This window comes from Accipiter gentilis, chromosome 29 (genome assembly GCF_929443795.1).
Source record: "Accipiter gentilis chromosome 29, bAccGen1.1, whole genome shotgun sequence".
In the NCBI taxonomy this organism is placed as follows: Eukaryota; Metazoa; Chordata; class Aves; order Accipitriformes; family Accipitridae; genus Astur; species Astur gentilis.
In genome coordinates this window covers 302750-321750 of record NC_064908.1, presented here as the reverse complement: position 1 = coordinate 321750, position 19001 = coordinate 302750, and the positions used below count along the sequence as shown (strand labels likewise).

At 38.2% G+C, this 19001-nt stretch overlaps 1 protein-coding gene across 1 annotated transcript; it reads left to right on the top strand.

Moving 5' to 3' along the window:
- Positions 1–7629: 7629 nt before the first annotated feature.
- Positions 7630–18856, top strand: LOC126052076 (bile acid receptor-like). The gene is made up of 11 exons (XM_049832173.1): positions 7630–7813; positions 12373–12499; positions 13711–14076; positions 14702–14842; positions 15464–15603; positions 15698–15802; positions 15900–15999; positions 17128–17256; positions 17789–17908; positions 18334–18447; positions 18604–18856. The coding sequence occupies exons 2-11, from the start codon at positions 12409–12411 to the stop codon at positions 18840–18842; spliced, it is 1545 nt and encodes a 514-aa protein (XP_049688130.1). The 5' UTR covers positions 7630–7813; positions 12373–12408; the 3' UTR covers positions 18843–18856.
- The last annotated feature ends 145 nt before the right edge of the window (positions 18857–19001 follow it).

Below are 19001 nucleotides of genomic sequence, written 5' to 3'. Positions count from 1 at the left end.
CTACCTGTGCGGTTCAGCACCTACTGTTGCTTCTCTCTGCTCAATACTCCAAACTGCATGCCTGCCTTTAAAGCCTCTGCCAGTACATCAGTTTTTGCAGAGCCTTTGAGCAGCCACACAGGAGTAGGCCTGATACAACTCCATGGAATGGCGTATGTATACCAGTTCAGTATCTTCCTGTTTTTCACCTTATTCAACCTAAGGAAGTTCTGCGAAATCAAACATGCAATCTCTGAGGTTCCACTTAATTCAGCTTTACAGCACAGAGGCACTCAATGAATCATTTAGAAATGCAGCACTGGAAATTGCAATTCAGATCTACTAGGAAGCCAGCTAAAGGAACTTCCCGTTTGTGCAGTGTGAAGGATCATTATACCTCAGCAGAAGCTGCACTGGTACGTCTGAATCTCTGGCCTGTTCTGTTCCTTGTGTTTATACTTATGATTTAATACTCACTTTTCTCTGGCTTCAGAAATGACATCCTGGCCTTTTCATGCCAAGTAGAGACAAGTAAGGGAGATGAGGGCCAGCACTGCTGTATCAGACTTTCATTTCAGGATCAGTGCAGTCCCTCTATGGGATTCTGGCTGCTTGAAGTAAAATTGCAGAATGAGAAGAAGATAGGAGTCTATGATACTACCGGCACACAGCGCTTAGTCTTGTGTTCTCACTCAAGGATGTGGCTCACCCCCTCTCCAGCAGATCTTTTGACACAGAATCATTTGTTCAACTTCCAAAGGACAGTAGAATAAGCTAGTGTGGCGCCAGGACACAGATCGGATCCCAGTAGGACAAAACTCCTTGATTTAAATGCTGGGAATGCTTGTCACCAAAACTTCTAGTATGTAGCAAGAGAGCTTAAACAAATCAGTGGATGAGCATTTTCTGAGTAGTGGTGTCTTGTAATTCCTTTGGCTTATCACATCAATTCTGTATAAACTAAAGAGAATGTATAAATTTGGCCTCTCAAACTTTTTAGTGTTTAACTTCAATTCGATTAAACACTTATGTATGTGTACAAAGTGAAAAATGAGGTTACAAGAGGTTAATGCTTTAATGCTTTTAATAACTCTTAACCACATGGCTGTATTTTGTCAAACAGAACATGGATTTGTTCTAGCAGGAAAAGTATACCCTAGATAGAAGCATATTGAGGCTCTCCAAAACAGCAAAGCTGCTACAGAACCAAAACCATTTCTAGGCCATCTTTGAAAAATCATAAATAGTATTTCTGTGATGGAATAAATACATAGCATTTCTGAATATAGCTGAGGAGGTTATTGCTCATAGTGGGAAAATAAAAAAGAAAAGAAATCTAGACAGACCAAAAGCACAGAAAAAGTGGGAGAGATTGGTAACAGATACAGCACAGAATCCTGAGCATAACATAGTATCTGTTTCAGGCATCAGTACTGAGGATGTTAAAACAATGTGCACCAGGTAATGCCCGTAACTCGGCCAGAAACTGGCAGTGGAGTAAATGATGGATAATAATGCACAGAGGAACTGACCGGTAGAAAATGGTAACATCTGTGACAGATCGAGTGGCATCTAAATGCTGGAAGTAGATAAAAGAATAAAGGACAAATTTCTAGAATAATTCTTGGGTTTTGGGCAAAATCATGTTAATTGTAAGCGTGGTCAGCACAGCCTGAAAAATTTTGGCTAAGTCTCTCAAAGCACAAGGCTCACATAGTAATGCAGCAGACACTAGCTTTTCAAAAGTTAAATGTTACATTTCTCATTTCCACTACGAGTCCTTCCTGGAAAAACTTGGTGTCTAACAGCCACGTATTTCAGCAGCTACAGCTTCTTTAAAAAGCAAAACAGACCTCTCTTGCACCACACACCCCAAAGCGTTTTGACTGCTTGCTTTTAAAATTAAGTGATGGTGTTAACACAATCATCAGCTACTGTCACAGTTTCACTGGTACTGCCCTCAACAAAATCTGTAGCACAGAGACTCGCAAACCAGGAGGCCAAGTGAATCCTCTTCTTGCACTTCATAGCCTATACTTCAAGGTGGATTACTGTTGCATGAAACAGAGTCATTCTGTGACAAAAGTTATTAGCAAGAAACGTGGTCGTATTGTTCATCTTAATTATCCTGCTTTGATAAATCTTGGAGAGTCACCCATTGCACCGCAGCACTCACATTTATGAGTCTAATACTCTTTTTACTATTAAAACAAATGTCCTTAAGATGGAATCCAGGCTGGAAAAAAGAGAAAACATTATCATTGATAAATGGATATAACCAGCTATTTCAGTCTCTCACCAGCAAGACTCCACCGCTGATAAAATGCTGACCAAGGGATTCCACAACAATTATTTTGTAATGCTTAATACAGAGTGTCAAGATATTCTGCTTTATGGAAATCAGGTCCAGGACTTGGCTTCTCTTTGCTGTACCTACAAAGAAGTACAGTCATTTAAGAATCTCAATGCTTAAGGTTACTTTTACCAGTGTTCTCTATGAACTATCAATTCTGAGATCATTGCAGAAGATTGTCATGAAGCTTTAGTTGTTATCTTTACTTTCTTCCACATTGTGCCTTGCTGAATATTGATGCACTGGAGCATTTTATTGACAAGTCTTGGTCTTCCTGCCAAGGGGAAACACATAGATCTAGCACAGGGTATTGAGCCTGTGGAGATGTAAGGACACCCATACATTTTGTTGGTGTTGATTCGATGGGCTTATTAGTACTGTTCTGCCTTAAGGTAGTGGGACTGCCCTGCATACCAAGCTTAAGAGAATGCACAGAAGAAACAAGAACATTTTGTAGGGTGTTTTGAGATTTTCAAGTAAGTTTAAGGCAGTTTGGCTCTTGCATTAAAATTTAACATAAGTCAAGTGTTTAGCTCTTCAAGATTTGTGAAAAGCCTGTAAGCAAATGCATAGTGAAACTAACAACTTCATGATTAAGAAAAAAAATCAGTCTTAAAAAGATAAAAATTGGTTTTCCTCTCTGATCTGATATGGTCTCCCATTATTTCATCCCATGAAAACATTTAAGAACTTAATGAGAACTTTCATCTTCTCCTGAATTATTTCTCTTCTAATTTGACTATGATGATTTGTCTGATATATTTGATGCAAAACAGAAGAGTATTTATATTACCTAACACTAAACATCCTGAATGAACTCATGCTCTACAATGCTAAATGGGAGCTGTTCACTGTATAGATCCCCCTGTCACCTCTTTGGGGGGAATAGTCGAATAATTTCCTATTTGAACACTATATAAATTCAGGTTGAAAGGTGCTGCCCGATGAAATTTCCCTGGCTAGTCTCACTCTCATTCCTCTGCTGAAACATACAGTTTTTCTCTGTAAAGACTATTTCTCTATTTTTTTGCAAATAACTACTGCTTTAAAAAGCAACATGTAGGGAAGAGAAAAGTTTTGCAAACCAGTGCTCAAAGGAAATGACACACAAACCTTGTTGCTTGAAGCGACAAAAATGAGTACATGTTTAAAACCTACAGAAGGGGGGAAGCACTGGGTGAACTTGTAGTACAAACAGCATCTTTTTTTTATGTTTTGTTTCATCAGTAGAAGTATTACATTGGATCTTAAGCACTTCAGGCTGGCTGGGGCCCCATCCAACAGAAGCCATGCATGTATGCAGAAAAAGATAGTCCCTGACCTACTACACTCACGTTCTTAACATTTCAAGTGAACCAACCATGGTTCTCTCTCTGCTGCAGGCAAACTAGGCAAATAATGACAAGCGAACAAGCACATTTCTCAAGATTCTAGGTTAATTACATTTCAGGCAAATAACAACATAAACCAAACGAAGCCATCTTTGACAGACAATCCCATGCCTCTTCTGTTCTTTGCAACCCTCCTTGTCACTGATGCCTGTATACAGTTTAGTACCGTTCCCACACAAGCTTCATTTGCCTGTCCTCAAGTTTTGCATCCAAATTGTTGGTGAATGTGCTGAATACAACAAGGGACAATTTCCTACTACTGTAGCTTCTAGACCTGATACTATCTTGGAACGTGTGATCCAACAATCAAAACCACCACATACAACAGATACGCATCCTATTCAAATTAAACCTTTCTCTCTGTTGAGAGTCAGGAGTGCAAGATATGCCAACATGCAAAAGTGCTAGTCACAAGGCTTTGCGCTGTTTCTTACCCAGGGCTTAGGTTCATCCACGCCATGCAGAAAATCCTAACAGTGCCAGAAGGTTAAGAAATAATCCAGAAGAGAGGGCGAACAGAAAGCTTGCATTTTTTTCGTGAGTTCCTTAACAAACTAAATGCAAGTAGCTCTCAGAACACAAATTTTTCGGCATGTATTTGTCTGACAGTGTATTCTATCCCTCTAAAACATTTTATTTCTCTAAAAAAAAATACGTGAAGATTAAGTTACATCATTTTAATACGTAAGCTGTATTGTTAATACTCGACTTTCTTTAATATTCTTCAGAACAGTTTACTAACAGGAGAGACTTAATTCTATAATGAAATAATCTATATTTCAATATAACCTTTAACTCACATATAACGACAATTACTGTAATTAGCAATTAGTTTTCCAAAGGCTCCCAGTTGTTTAGTATTTGACTCTTGCTTTCATCATTTAATGATTTACGGTAATGAGCTGGAACATCAGTATTTTGTACTGAAATGGCCAAAATAGTTGGCCAGGCATCATTGCCCTCATGTGACAAATCTCAGATGTTTTTGTGAAAAGTTAGCCAAAAGCAATAGACCATGCCATCACTTCTGTTTCATTTTTACTGAAAAACAACAAAAGTGACCGTAATGACTTGCAGTCAGAGTCTCAGTAGCTTTTGAAGGACTGTTACTTTGCTGAGATTCTGCCCTTTAAGTTTTGTTTGACAAATGCTTTATAAATGAGCAGAAGAGGTGGTTTATGTTTCATTAATGAGGCTGATAGTGGTTAATTACTGAAGTTACGTAAACAATCCAATACCAGATCAAGCCAAATGGGTCAGTTATGTAGAGAAGATCCAGCTGGAGTAGATATGATTTCCTTTAACTATTCGGATACCAAACAAGTTACAGAGATCTAGAATCTCTAGTTCAGATGAACAAAGGATTCTGCGTAGCTTGAAAATTAATCCTCTCAACAGATAGCGATCTAGGGAAGCTCTTTCTTGATCTGCAGCTTCAGCACTCATCAAATTCTTAGACCTAACTGCATAAAGGCAGACATTCTATGTAGATAAGATTGCACAGAAGCTCAGTTTACACTAATGGTGGAAATGAGGCTGCAAAAGCTGTGCAACGCAAGGTGTTCAGGTCAGACTGATGTCATCAGATCTAATTATTTTCTATGGAAAACATGTGTGTCTCATTCTCCACTTCAGTGGCACTTCTAGATTTTGGCTCGTGACATGAACTTGTTCAGCTAATATTTTCAGGCAGTATCTATGAGTAACATTTTGTTTAACCACCTCTAGTAAAGCATGCTTGAAGTTATTTCCTTTGCCCATTAAAACAGTCCTTTGCACATGAAAATGGCACTAGGTGTGTTACTTGATCAGAGACTACCAGTGTTCTACAAAACTGACGTATGTAAGGAAAAACAACAGAAAATATAGAGTTGGAAGAGATCTCAAGAGTCCTTTCTTCTCCTTTACAGATCAAAATAACTCAGAACAATAAATATCTGGTTGCCCAAACTGATCTTTAAAACATCCAGTGATGAAGATTGTACAGGCAATTTATTCCAGTGCCATTTTTACCACTGTAATTGCTTTCTCTAGTATCTAATTTAAATCTTCATTACTCCTAAATAAGCTTATTTCTTGATTCTTTACAAGCATGGAAAACAATTTATTTTCCTCTTCTTTGCAGCAGTTCTTTATGTGACTCAAGTGGGCTCTCAGGTCTCTGATTTTTACTGTCACCCTAGGCTTTGAATAGGAGAAGTGATCTGTTAAAAGAAATTAAATATATGTATCTAACATGGACCAGTCACCTGGTCTGAATCATTGCATGACTATGCAAAAGAGTTTTATTACCACAGCTATGAAGATAGCATGTGGGTTGCAGTAAATGACCATGGGCTAATACTTAATGTGGCACTGCAGTTAATTTCTACTACGACTAAGTTTTAGGTTCTTACATACTTATTTTAGAAATCGAATTTACTCTGAATCCACTAGGTTTACACTGAACAGAATGAGTATTAGATACCTTCTAAAAACCTGGGCTTCAGACTTAAATTTCCCTAAGTCAATAGGCTTTAAATATTCATGTCCCATAGGTACATTTGAACAGCTTACAAGTAAGGTCTCTTCTATCAGAAAAAGTACTAAAAAAAGTCAGTAGTATTTAAAAGCTAAAGGCAGTATTTCACAAACCTCTGCTTGTTTTTCCAGCTTTCATGAGAAAGGCTGAACAGCTGGATGAAAAAGCCAATAGTATATGTGGAAGAGATACTGCTATGAAAAAAATCTTAGTTCTAACAACTGTAAATTCTTCATTTTTATCACTGAAGTTTTGAGAAGTTTTTTTTTTACAACTTAATAAACTTGCAAGATCATTATCTTTGTCTCTACTGCATCATCTATGCATTCCAGCCCTCTGTCACCACACATTATCAATGCAGAGCATTTGAAAGCTCAAAAAAACCCCATAAGATGCTCAAATAACATCTGTGAGTCAGTCTTTTTTGTTCTTCAAAGCCAGACTCAACCATTCCACCTCCAAAGACTTAACAGATTCCTAAATGGTGCCAGGCTACCTGGAAGTAAGTAGCATGCTCCTCTCTGGAGCCTATGAAATACAAATATAACTCTCCTTTGCAGGGTAATGTCTGTTTGCTGTGTATTGTGCCACAGATCCATGAAAAGCTATTGTCCCTAAGACTATTTTAAGTGATTTTGCAGTAAGATAACCAACAGGAAATGATTTTTTTCCTTTGCCATCTAATTCCATGACATATACAACAGAAACAGTTTCTCCTGAAGTAAACTGAGAATTTCTCTTATGCAGAAGAAAAGTGACCTCCTCCTGGAGTTAGTATGTTTGCAACCTGCTGTGCATCATGTTAGGGAGCAACTGTAATGACAAGATACCTAACAAGAAAATGCCCTATCCAAAAGATCACATCTTATATCTAGGAAATGATGAAAACCTCCAATTGTAATGATTAATGTATTAGAAATTATTAATAATGAAAGTAACTTGGGTTTTTTTAAGAATGAAATTTTGCAAAATTAGTGGCTGTTATGGGGGCATGCATGAGCCCTGTGTGTGCTGCATCAACACAGGTATGTCAGAATTAGAATAGGAAGAACAAGGTAAGTGTTTTGTGTTTGGAGATACTGGCCTAATCAGGTGTTTCCAAATTCAATTATTATGTCGTGTAGGTATCTCCAAATAATACTATTGCAGCATTTTGTCTGCCCAGGAAATTAACATTATCCATTAACACTCAGACACGTCAATGTTAAGCAATGAAAATGTGAGAATTTTAAATTCTACCAAGAAAGCAGAATATTCAGTAATCAGACAGGGAGAACTCTGGGAAACAGTGACGTGAGGGTCGCCATGGCCTCTGTCCCTGATGACCCAGTTATTATTTGATTTATGTGGACTTGCAGCTGCCCTTGCTTCGACCCCAGAAAAGGCTGTGTGGGAAGTTTGTGTCTCAGAGCCGTAGCATTGCTCTGCAGAGTGTCTGGAGCCTAGTGTATGCACAGAAACTGATAAATAGGGAAAAGGCCCAGTTTGCTCCAGCTGGACTCAGAGCTAGGATCAGTGCTACAGCCCAGCGGACTCAACTCTGGAAGCAAGAAACTCTCTGGAACTACTGTAAGTATTTCATTTACTTCTCTGAATGCTCTGGGATTATAAATTGTTGCTCTAGCCATAAATCAATTTGCCATATGAAAATATTTCAGGCATCGGGCTTTTTTCTTCCCCGCTTTTTTTTTTCCTTTCTTTTTAAATGGCTGACTAAATGAAAATAGAAAACATGCACTTTTACTTAAATTTGGTATCCTACTGCCAGGAATTTGTTCCAACAGTACTTCATTTGACATACAGAGTGAAGTAAAATGACTTTTAAATTCAATTATTTCCCTCCCTTCCCCAAAGTACCTATAAAACTGTAAGTTTCAAACCACCTCTAACCTCTGATTTTACAATGTGTAAAAATTATACTTTTGAAGTAATTATTCATGGGGTAACAATTCCAAAAGAAGATTTCAAGATAATTGCAACACAGTCCATTAGTGAAATAAGCCAATTCCTGTTATGGTTATTATATGAAAAGGAAGGAACACATTTAATGAGAAGTGGGGTTTCTTTGAACAGCAGCTTTGGGGAGCTTCCTGGCACATTACAACTGGGAGAAACAGATAAAACCTTAATAATGCATATAAGCTGCATACAGGATTAATCAAGTGATCCTACAACTTCCCTTGCAAAATCATTCCAGAATTGCATGAGTGAAACCGACTATATCACCTGCCATCACACACAGTTGCCACTGATTGTGCTCAGTTAAGTTTTTTTTTGTTTTTGGTTTAAATTTCACAAATTAAAAAATTAAGCTATGCTTTCCAGAAGCAAAAACAGTACAGCAATTAACACTGAGATTGAAATGTGGTATCTAGTTCCACTACATGATCATTAACATGCCACAAGGTGTGTTAAATAAATGTTAAAGACCTTCAGCTTGAGTTCCTAAAATTCCCCATAAACAAGAAATTTCCCTATGACTCAACTGTCAAAATATTTATGATAGCAGTTAAAGTACTGCCAATACATACCTCCTAAAGAGTTCCCTGGAGCCTCTTCTACAAGAAGTATGTTTTGCATCTTAATAAAATTGATAATATGAGGATATGTTACTTTATGATATGGTATTTTATAGCAATAGAAATTATAAACCCAACATATTTTACCATAAATAACAATAAATAGACGTACAGTATGTATTCTAGTCTGAATGTGCACATTCTATTAAGCGACTGGTTTGTGATTCTACTTTACTTTTCTCAATGCTTCTTTTTTTCTTTAATGGCTTCCATCTTTGATAAATTGAAGTCTTTCAGTTAGGACTAAAAACTGAATGTTGCTGAATTTCTTTATTAGATGGATAACCAACCCCTTGAATCAACACACATTTCGGTTTATATTGAACATTATTAGTTCAGAAGACCGATTACTGTCAAAACCAAGCCTGTAAAAGCGCAACATTTTCAAGCATGCTTAAACAACCTAGAGTCTAGGTCATATCATCTTCTGGGGGAAAAAAAATTATTAAAATCTCCTGCTTGTAGAGGCTTTTAAAATTAAAACCAAACAAACACCACCCCCACCCCCAGTGATGAGGATTTCACACATGAAAATACCCAGCAGAAATAGCACCTCAGAAGTAACCGAGAAGAAGGAAAAGCAGGGAACAGCATCTGCCTTTATGCAGATGACATTTTCTTTCAGGTCAGTATGCCTGACCAAGGACTGAAGACTTTCATCCTAACTGTGTTACTCCTTGTGATTCTATGAAACAAGTTATTAAAAAATTCACCCTCTTTTGTTTTCAGTTATTTCCACTTTTTAGGCTAAAGACCTTTATGCATCATCTCTGGGAACATATTTCTTTCTTTTTTTGCTTTCTTTTTAAAGCACACATACACAAAACATATGGCTATATTTTGAGTACACAGAAAAGAGAAAAATGGGCACAAAATATTTTGTTTTGGGAATGGCATGACTATAAGTGCCCCAAACACCCAAAGCTCTTTCTCCAATCTTATTTAAACTTTGTCCAAGTTATGTTTTGAAAATTACAAATGGGCATGTATGCTACATTCCATCAAGGATTCCACAGCTTCACAGTGTGTAGCTAAGCTTTACGTGTGTGCAGAATTGACTTGCCTGCATAGTAAAGGGTTAATGAATATATGTGTGGGCTGAAGAAGTGTTCTTTAGGTCATGGTTCACTCCCATGAGGTGTGGGAGATGCGTTTGGGCTACTGAACTTTTGAGAGACCAGCATATAATGCATCACAAACTTTCAGCATCTCCAGAAGTTTGGAAGAGGCTTCCCTACTGCTGACCGACTCATATATATAGGGCGAGAGAAAGGTTGTCACACATGATTACGACAGTCAATCTTATAAATAATCAAAACTTTCCTGCCCTAGAAAATTAAGTTCCTTCCTTACATTTCTTATTCTGTTCTTGACATTATTTGTTTCAAAAAGCCCAATGCTATTTTATGTCAGAAGAACAAGCTTGTTAATGCTAAATTCTTGAGTGTCAGAAAATGAAACAGTTAACATTCATGCACAGGCATGACCATTAAGTCTCATTTCAAGACAGTATAGCATTCCTCAAATAACGACAGGATTTACTATTAATACTGTTATAACATTCTCTTAATTTAAGAGTTTCAATTTACAAAGTCTCATTCTAGGCTGGGAATTCTGTGGTTGCAACTGGTAAGTTTTATTAGCCATAAAAATCAGTAAGAAGGGCTAAATCCTCAAATACATTCTCATACAATACCTAAGTTGAGGAAACTTTGCCTAATGAAAGTCTGCTTCCAAGATTTAGAATGTTTAATCAACTGACGACCTTGCATTTGGTAATATGTACTTCATACTCCCAAAATAGTATTTTTATCAGACTGGGTCAGTGTAATTTTATTTTAGCTTCTATTCTTCTATTATTTTTCTTTGAAGAAACTACTGGAATCCAGAAACACATTTCTTCAGCAAATACACATTTTTTTGGGAAAAATGTGGACTTTGCCCAGGCCATATTGATCTAACTGATAAAGACCTCATGATTCAGTGAGTCATTTCGCTCTCAAACAAATATTTACTAGCAGAGATAACAAAAAAAAAAAAAAAAAATCAGCATTCCAGCCTCACTGCATCTTTTCACCTTCTGCTGACAACATGAAGAGAAAGTGTTCAGTTCCAAAGATATGTCCAGTTTGGGGGGAAGGGATGTGTGTCTTTCACAACATGACTTCAGTTCAGGTTCCCTGAAATGATAGATCCATTTTCTCAGCTGTAGCTAGGTATAGGTATTGCACAAAACCCAATGTGTGAGTCTTTAAGGAAGATCTTTAAATCCAATTTGCTGTAAATTCTGCAAGAGGCATATACAGAGAATCCCATTGCACACATTGGAGTTTGATTTGCTATACTTTCCAAATACTTGCCTTTTTCATCTTTTCTGTCCTTCCCATCTGCTCAGGGAAAGCCTATTAATAGTTCACTGGCAAACTGTCTTGTAAAATCCTTACTCAATGGGCATCAGATACAACATACTTTTAACCAGTGACACTCTCATACATTCCACACATGCAGATGGACAAGGTGGCAAGGAAAAGATTTCCTACTTATTTCTCTAACAACTACTCCGTTACCACATGATTGCTAAGCAATACCAGAGATTGTCTATGCACACACATAAACTCAAACCCAGCTCATGCTAGTGTCCATATATTCTTTTTTTCCCCTAAAACTCTTGCAAGTATTTTTAGAACACACTTTTTCACAGCCTCTCTGTAAAGTCAAATTACTGAAAAATAAGATAAGTTTTGAACTCAAAGCACAATAGCTATTCTGCACCGTGTCACTGTGAGCTCTAAGTACACTCTGTTACGGTGAATATCAAAGCATCCTACCAGAAGCCCAGGCTCCTTCAGTAATCAAGGGACAGCGAAAAGCTCTCTAGAGGGCAATAAATCGTATATGAGATACTGATTTTTTTGGTCTTCACAGGATGCTTTGTACTCTTAAAGGAATACAGGGTCTTAAATCTGGAACCTAATGTGAGTTAGGCAGCGCTTAAGTGAGGCAAAGCTGACTTTATTGCATAAAAGAGTATTTACATGGGGAAGAAGAGATATTCTATGCTGGCCTTTCCTGGCTATTTTCCTATATTTACTTGCTTGAAATCTGCATAAAAAGGGAATGAAGCAAATTCATGAAGCCCATCTTTGTGCTGAAACGTAACATCCACCACATCCACATGAGTGCAAATGCCCTCTTTCTGAAAGGAGGTTTTTTCTATCCAGTGAAGCTTTTAATCTCTTCCTTAACTAGACAATTTACCAATGATTAGTCTGATTCCCCCACATGGTTTTGTGTAAAATTCGGAGCAAAACAGTTCTAAATATAACTTGGACACTTAGGAATGGACTCTATCCTGAATCCGTACTATTAGGACAATCAAACGTTTTGCAACCTCATTGAAAGTATTATGTAACTTCGCACATACCTCTGATTTTCTTATGATCTGCAAACTGTTCCATGCTCTGGAGTTTTCTGGCTTTAGCTCTGTAGCTAAACCTGCCCAGCAATTCTTTCTCACATGATGTTTCTCTTACTTTTCTACTTCTCTAGGTTGCCTTCTTAACAGTCTATCACAGAGCAAATTGAATGAAACAGTGCAGTTGGGAACAGAATATGGCAAATACATTTGTCACTGTACCTGACGGGTATTGTCTTCCTGAGCCCATACAGTATTATGGTGAGTAAAGCAAAATCTTTACATTATGAAAAAGCAGCATAATAAAATGAGTATCTGTGAGAATTCCCATTATTTTCTTCATTTTAGTTTACCTTTACAAGCTCTTAGAAGCTACGCATTTGAATATCAAGCCCATACTAAAAGTGCATTGAAATATACTAGCATGTTCTCATCCAGATTTTTGTACGCAATGGGATTATGCTCACCGATCATTTCACATAAACATGACTGATGCTGTCTCCCTTTGACTTGCATGAAGAAGATACAGGTTTTATTACAGTATTCCAGATACATTATAAATAGAAAGTCGTTATTCTATATCTTATATAACTATAATTGCAACAACTAATTTGATTCTGGATGAGTAAAAGCAGGACCCAAAGCCCATTAAGAAAAAGACCTCCAAACTGCTTAAAAAAAAAAACCTTTCCAATTTGTTTTTACAGAGATTTGAACAATCCCAAAGGAAGAATGAAACAAGATGCATGTTTTGATGTTGCACAAGCTTTCTTCAGTACAGCTGTGTACATTTTAGGGGGGTTGGATTAAATTAAAATTCTACAGACAGGAAGGCGGAAAGAAGGTCTCTTCGTAATTCTGTACCTACATTTTGATAAAATAAAACTTCATAACTATAAAGGATTATATGTGGAAAAATACTAAATAAAACAAGCCTCTGCTTTTCACTCTACTGAATTTCAACTTTAAGACTCCTATCACAGTAATTTTTACCACCCTATAATTTCTGGACCATCTGTCAGACTCTTGTGCAAAATTTTCAAAATTATGCCTGAAATATGTATCAATAACAAACACTTCACTCATGAACAAATTCACTTACTTATGGGAAAATATTCTTCTGTATTATTAGTGGACAACTAATAAAAACAACCTTTAAGTGTAAAATCTAAGGGTAGCTATATCATCAGTTGGCAAGTGATGTTCAATTATGTACTAATAAGGATCCAGCAGCACCCACATGACATTGCCCAAACTGTTACCACGCCATTTTTACTACATCTAAGATTTTACTTAAGAACACTACAGGTAGTACATTTAAAAAGGATGTGTCAGACTGCCCTTCTGAAAATGTGTTCCTCTAATATCTATGATTAAATATTTAATCTATAAAACATTTTAAAACTTTCAAGTAGCTGATGTCGAGATATTCCTCAGGTTTTTACTTCATTTTCAATTTCTTCTGTATCTAGATGTTTTACCGGAGCACATCAACTACCAGCTGCAAGAAACCGATTTTCAGACTGCGCCTTACTGCCAGTACTCAACCGTTCAAATTCCTCCTCCAGTATTACAGTCACAGCCTTCCCAGTCCCAATACAGCACATACGGCCTGGACTCTCAGTACAGCGACGGGCAGTGTATCATCAGCAGCTGTGAATTAAGCAAACCCCCTTTCACAGCTCCCCACATGGATGATGGTGGATACCAAGTATTAAAACGGCCAAGATTAAGTCACTCCTCTTTGAGGCTGAAGGGACAGGAGGAGCTGTGTGTTGTGTGCGGTGACAAGGCCTCAGGCTACCACTACAATGCACTTACCTGCGAAGGCTGTAAAGGTGAGAGAACTGGCTGATCTGTGTCTTACCCAGGCCCGTGGCCCCACAGTGCTCAAAATAATGTTCCACAACTGTGATTTACGCAAACAGATTTCATTATTTTTTAAGTTGATGTTTCTACAGAGGATTTTAATTTATTCAAGGAACGCTTTATCTAACACGCTTGCTGCAGATTCACATTTTTATAACATATTTTGAAGAAATGCTTTCATAGTGGGTATTTAATAAAAGCATTTCATGCTTCTCATTTTTGCATTGATTATTCACTAGAATAGTGTCTGTTTAAATAGGTGCTGATTGTCTCATGACCACTTATTATAGATTTACTTCAGTGTTATTAATTTTACTTATTATTAAAATAAAACCAAGTAATAATTGCTTGCTACTTATATTTTAACTTGCTGTACGGGAGCTGTCTTGATCAGGTAAGGAAAACAGCAATAATATTAGTCAGAAACAACAAGACATAACTATGTTGTTAAAAAGCAAACTTAAAATCAAGGTAATGTTTCCACTGTAAAACAAACAAACAAACAAACAAAAAACAAGAGACTTTAATTCTTTAAATCATTATGAGAAAAAGCTCCTTAGATTCCTTCAGTCATAACCTGATCCTTGTCTGTAGGCTTCTTTCGACGTAGCATAACCAAAAATGCAGTGTATCGATGCAAGAATGGTGGTCATTGTGAAATGGACATGTACATGCGAAGGAAGTGTCAGGAATGTCGCTTGAAGAAGTGTAAAGCTGTGGGAATGCTAGCAGAATGTAAGTCCTCCTTCCATGCAGGCTACTTTACTAATCAACCCAGATAAAACCTTTTCCAAAGTCAATCCCTTCTCCTCATTAGAGCTAAATGGTATTGGTCTAAACTTCATTTAGCTGTAGGAAAATGTAACTTCGGAGTCTGTAGCACCTCTAGTATCTTCATCTGCAGAAACCACCAATGCTTGGGAAGTAACTCCTGAAGTTAAGAGGACTGCTGTTCAAAGACATTATGAGGAAAAAAAAGAAAGTACAAATGAGAGACAGCTAAATACCCTGAACCTTGACAGGACAGCAGTAAGCATATCAGATGTGCTTTTGTGTTTGGGGGAAAAAAAAAAAAGCACAAGAGTTTTTCATGAAAAATTCTCACGCTTGTATGTCACAGAGCCACAAGCAAGGTAACATAAAAAGACTGCAAACGCTTAGGCCATTGGTGAATACTGACCACTAACTTGCCTAATGAATAACACATTGCCATATTCTCTAGGAAGCATAGTTTCTTATAGGTGATGGCTCCTGTGATGCAAGACTCGTGTTATCTGTAACAATAATATAAGTGATTATTTTAAATTGTAATTATTTGAAAATATACATATTGATATATGCTTCCATGCCTCGCAGGTTTGCTGACTGAAGTACAGTGCAAGTCAAAGCGACTCAGGAAGAATTTCAAACAGACGAGCAGTTTTCTTTGCAATGTAAAACTGGAAGATGAGGGACTGAATAGTAAGCATGTATCATCTACAACAAGATCTGGAAAAGTGGGATATTTTTCTGTTTAAAATATCTCTTTTTGTCATTTATTTTTGCCCCAAGTCATTGTCACTTTATTGTGTTTTTTTTTTTTTTTAACAGATCCTAGAGAAGATGGAACTCACTCCAGGGGAACATCAGCTTCTTGACCACATTGTAGCAGCACACCAGAAATACACAATTCCCCTTGAGGAAGCAAAGAAGTTTGTACGTATACAGAACAATCAGCCTGCATTGCTAAGTTATTATTATCCTAAGCATTGTATCTTGGTTATATCAGATGTCTAAATGCTCTTTCATGCAGCTGCAAGAAACGGCAAGTCCTGAGGAAAGTTTTCTCCGTCTCTCTGAGACAGCAGTTGTCCATGTACAAGTGTTGGTGGATTTCACAAAAAGACTTCCAGGTAAGTTTCTTCCTTTGGGAAATATTACAGAATAGTGTGATGCTTTTTTTTTTTTTTAAGAAGCAGAAAACATACTGATGGCATGAATCTGAGAAAAATACAGGCTTTAAGAAAACTCTCATTCAGCTGACTATTTTTAACTCCAACTCCAACATGAGGACAAGTTAGAAGCATTCACTTCAAAAGTTTGCTATGATTAGATTTCTTTTCCATTTCTGACATGGAGTAGAGACATTTTCTGAAAGTACATGGACTTCAAAATACCATCCAGAGTGAATTACTATTTCAACATATTCTCTGAAATCCAGTTCTGTTTGCAATTTATCATAATCATCAAAGAAAAAAGCAGACGTTCCTTCAAAGGAAAAGGCAGCACAGAAGGGACTTAGCCAGGTGCTCCTATTCGTATTCTCCTTTAATCAAGAACAAGGGAACATGCAATTAAGTTCACTGCATTTCAGTGGAAAGTTGACAAAGTAACATTTGATAGGAAGGGTGATAATTTTTTCAGTACTCTTTAAGTTGTAAGACTTATTGACAGAAGTCAATCAACATGTCTAAAGCAGATATTTGATGTAATTTAGCACTACTGTGGAACAGATCTGAAAGAATGGATAAGCTGTTTATTTTCTTAGTGTTACATATCCTTCTTTGATCAGAATTAAGAAAAGAATAAGAAAGTTCCTTTGCTTTTGAATTATAAGTGCAGATAATGAGTTTGTGAAAAGATGAACACAATTGCAAAAAAGATCAGGTATCAGTGAATAAGGAGAATATCCACAGTCACTAAGCAATGTAGCTAATTTATAAGGTATTAGGTCATGTGATATAAATCAGATATTAGGAAGAAATTTTCAATAAACTCTTGCTTAGTCCCAAAATTCTTACTTGTATCTTCCTGTGAATCATTCTAACACTGGATACTGACAACTGTACTTTGTTTGGTTTTTGTCTCAACTGCAAACTAGCAAGAAAGATCCCAATAGTCTTTGGTACGTACATCTTTTAACTATGGTTCCTCCTTTCCAGTACAGGCATTTATTTAAAAAATCATTTTACCAACTCACGTTAGGGGCTTAAAGGCAGCCACAGCCTTCCTCAATTCTTAACATGTATCTTTCTCTGCAGGATTTGAAAGTTTAGCTAGTGAAGATCAGATCGCGCTGCTAAAAGGGTCAACAGTTGAGGCAATGTTTTTGCGTTCAGCCCAAATATATAACCAAAGGATTACTGAATGCCAGCCATCAACAAGTGAAAGTAAGTTTGACTAACAAGCTTTATATTAACACCAGTAGGAGGTTCTGCCATTTTGAAACAACTTCCATTCGTTTTAATTAGCTTAATCTCAAACAATTTCCTATTCAAGCATAGCGGTACTTAGAATAGTACTGGTAATGCCTGCATACCTTCCATAGGCCTTTTTTTCAAACAGCATACAAAGAAATTTTAAAAAAAGAAAAAGAAATTAATTGGATCTCTGATTTCCTCCCATTAGTTCCAAACAAAGAGCAACATTTTGGAGTGTTTGCACAAATTGTGGGGTGGATGGATAATATTAGCTATATTAATGACATATTTTATATTGTGTCAAGTTTAACACAAGAGACTCTGACTAACAATAATGCAACCAATGAACTTGGTGCCGGATGACATAAAGAACAATTTTTTCTACCTGCATGTATCTGGGAAAAAGTCACACATTTTCAGGTATATATCTGCAAAGCAGACGCAGACAAATATTTGAAGTCACATTAAGCTTGGCTGGGAACTGTCATCTGTCTTGTTCCAGGTCATGTAAGGCTTTCTGATCATGGGACATGTTGTCACATTCAAAACCTTGATAAAAACGACATTTATTCCATGGAAATGTCTCACAATGAGGAGAGTCCAACTTCCACTACTACCACAGGTAACAGAGGTCTCCAAATCGAAATACTTGGGAGTCTTTTGCTTTGCTGGCACCCTGTTCTTAATCACACTGCACAACACCGTTGGTGAGGCTGCTGCTCATTCTCTTTTCCTCTTCCTCTGCCCCCCCGGAGCTGCTTTGTTACCTGCACAAACATTACATCCTCACGGAGGGAAGAGGTGGTGTTCATGTTTGCTTATATCCTAGGATAAAGCCTTGAGCTACATATATCGAAAGCTCCACTGTACAACTGCAATACAACTGTTGTTGCCAACTCAGAAATTAACATTGTTTTCACGACGTTTGCTAATTTCATGCAATAGAGCAGCCTGGAGCCTTTTAAGATTTGGACAAAGATGATCTGTAATAGCAGTGCTTGTTTCCGCACTTAAGTAACATTCTGATGATTTCATTTCATTTTTAAGGGATAACCGAGGAGTTCATTACCGCACTGTTTTACTTCTACAGAAGCATGGGGGAACTGAAAGTGACCGAGACCGAGTATGCCCTGCTTGTGGCAACAACTGTGTTTTTCTCAGGTAAACTGGGAGGCGACTAGCTGTTAGGCGCGTTCGCCCGCCGAGCCCTCGGGTGCGGCAGCGCCACGCGCCCGCCGGCCGCGCCCGCTCCCGCCCGCCCAACCGCCCCGCGTGTTCCCCGCAGCGCCCCCGCCCGCTAACCGCGCTCTCCCACAGACCGCCCGCTCCTGAGGAACAAGCGGCACGTGGAAGAGCTGCAGGAGCCGCTCCTGGGCATCCTCTACAAGTACTCGAAGATCCACCACCCGGAGGACCCCCAGCATTTCGCCCGCCTTATCGGGCGCCTCACGGAACTGCGCACCCTCAACCACACCCACGCGGAGGTGCTGGTGACATGGAGAACAAAAGACCCCAGGCTGACCTCCCTCCTCTGCGAGATCTGGGATCTGCACTAGGCGACGCCGACCCTCGCGGCGATACGGCGGCGTAGCGCAGCCGCGCTCTCCTGAGGCATGCTGCGCCGCCCCTGCGCGCGCCGCGCCCGCCGCCGCCCCTCCCGCCGCCGCCGCGCGCTTTTGCTTCCCGCCTTTTTGTCTTCCCTCAGCAGCCGGCGG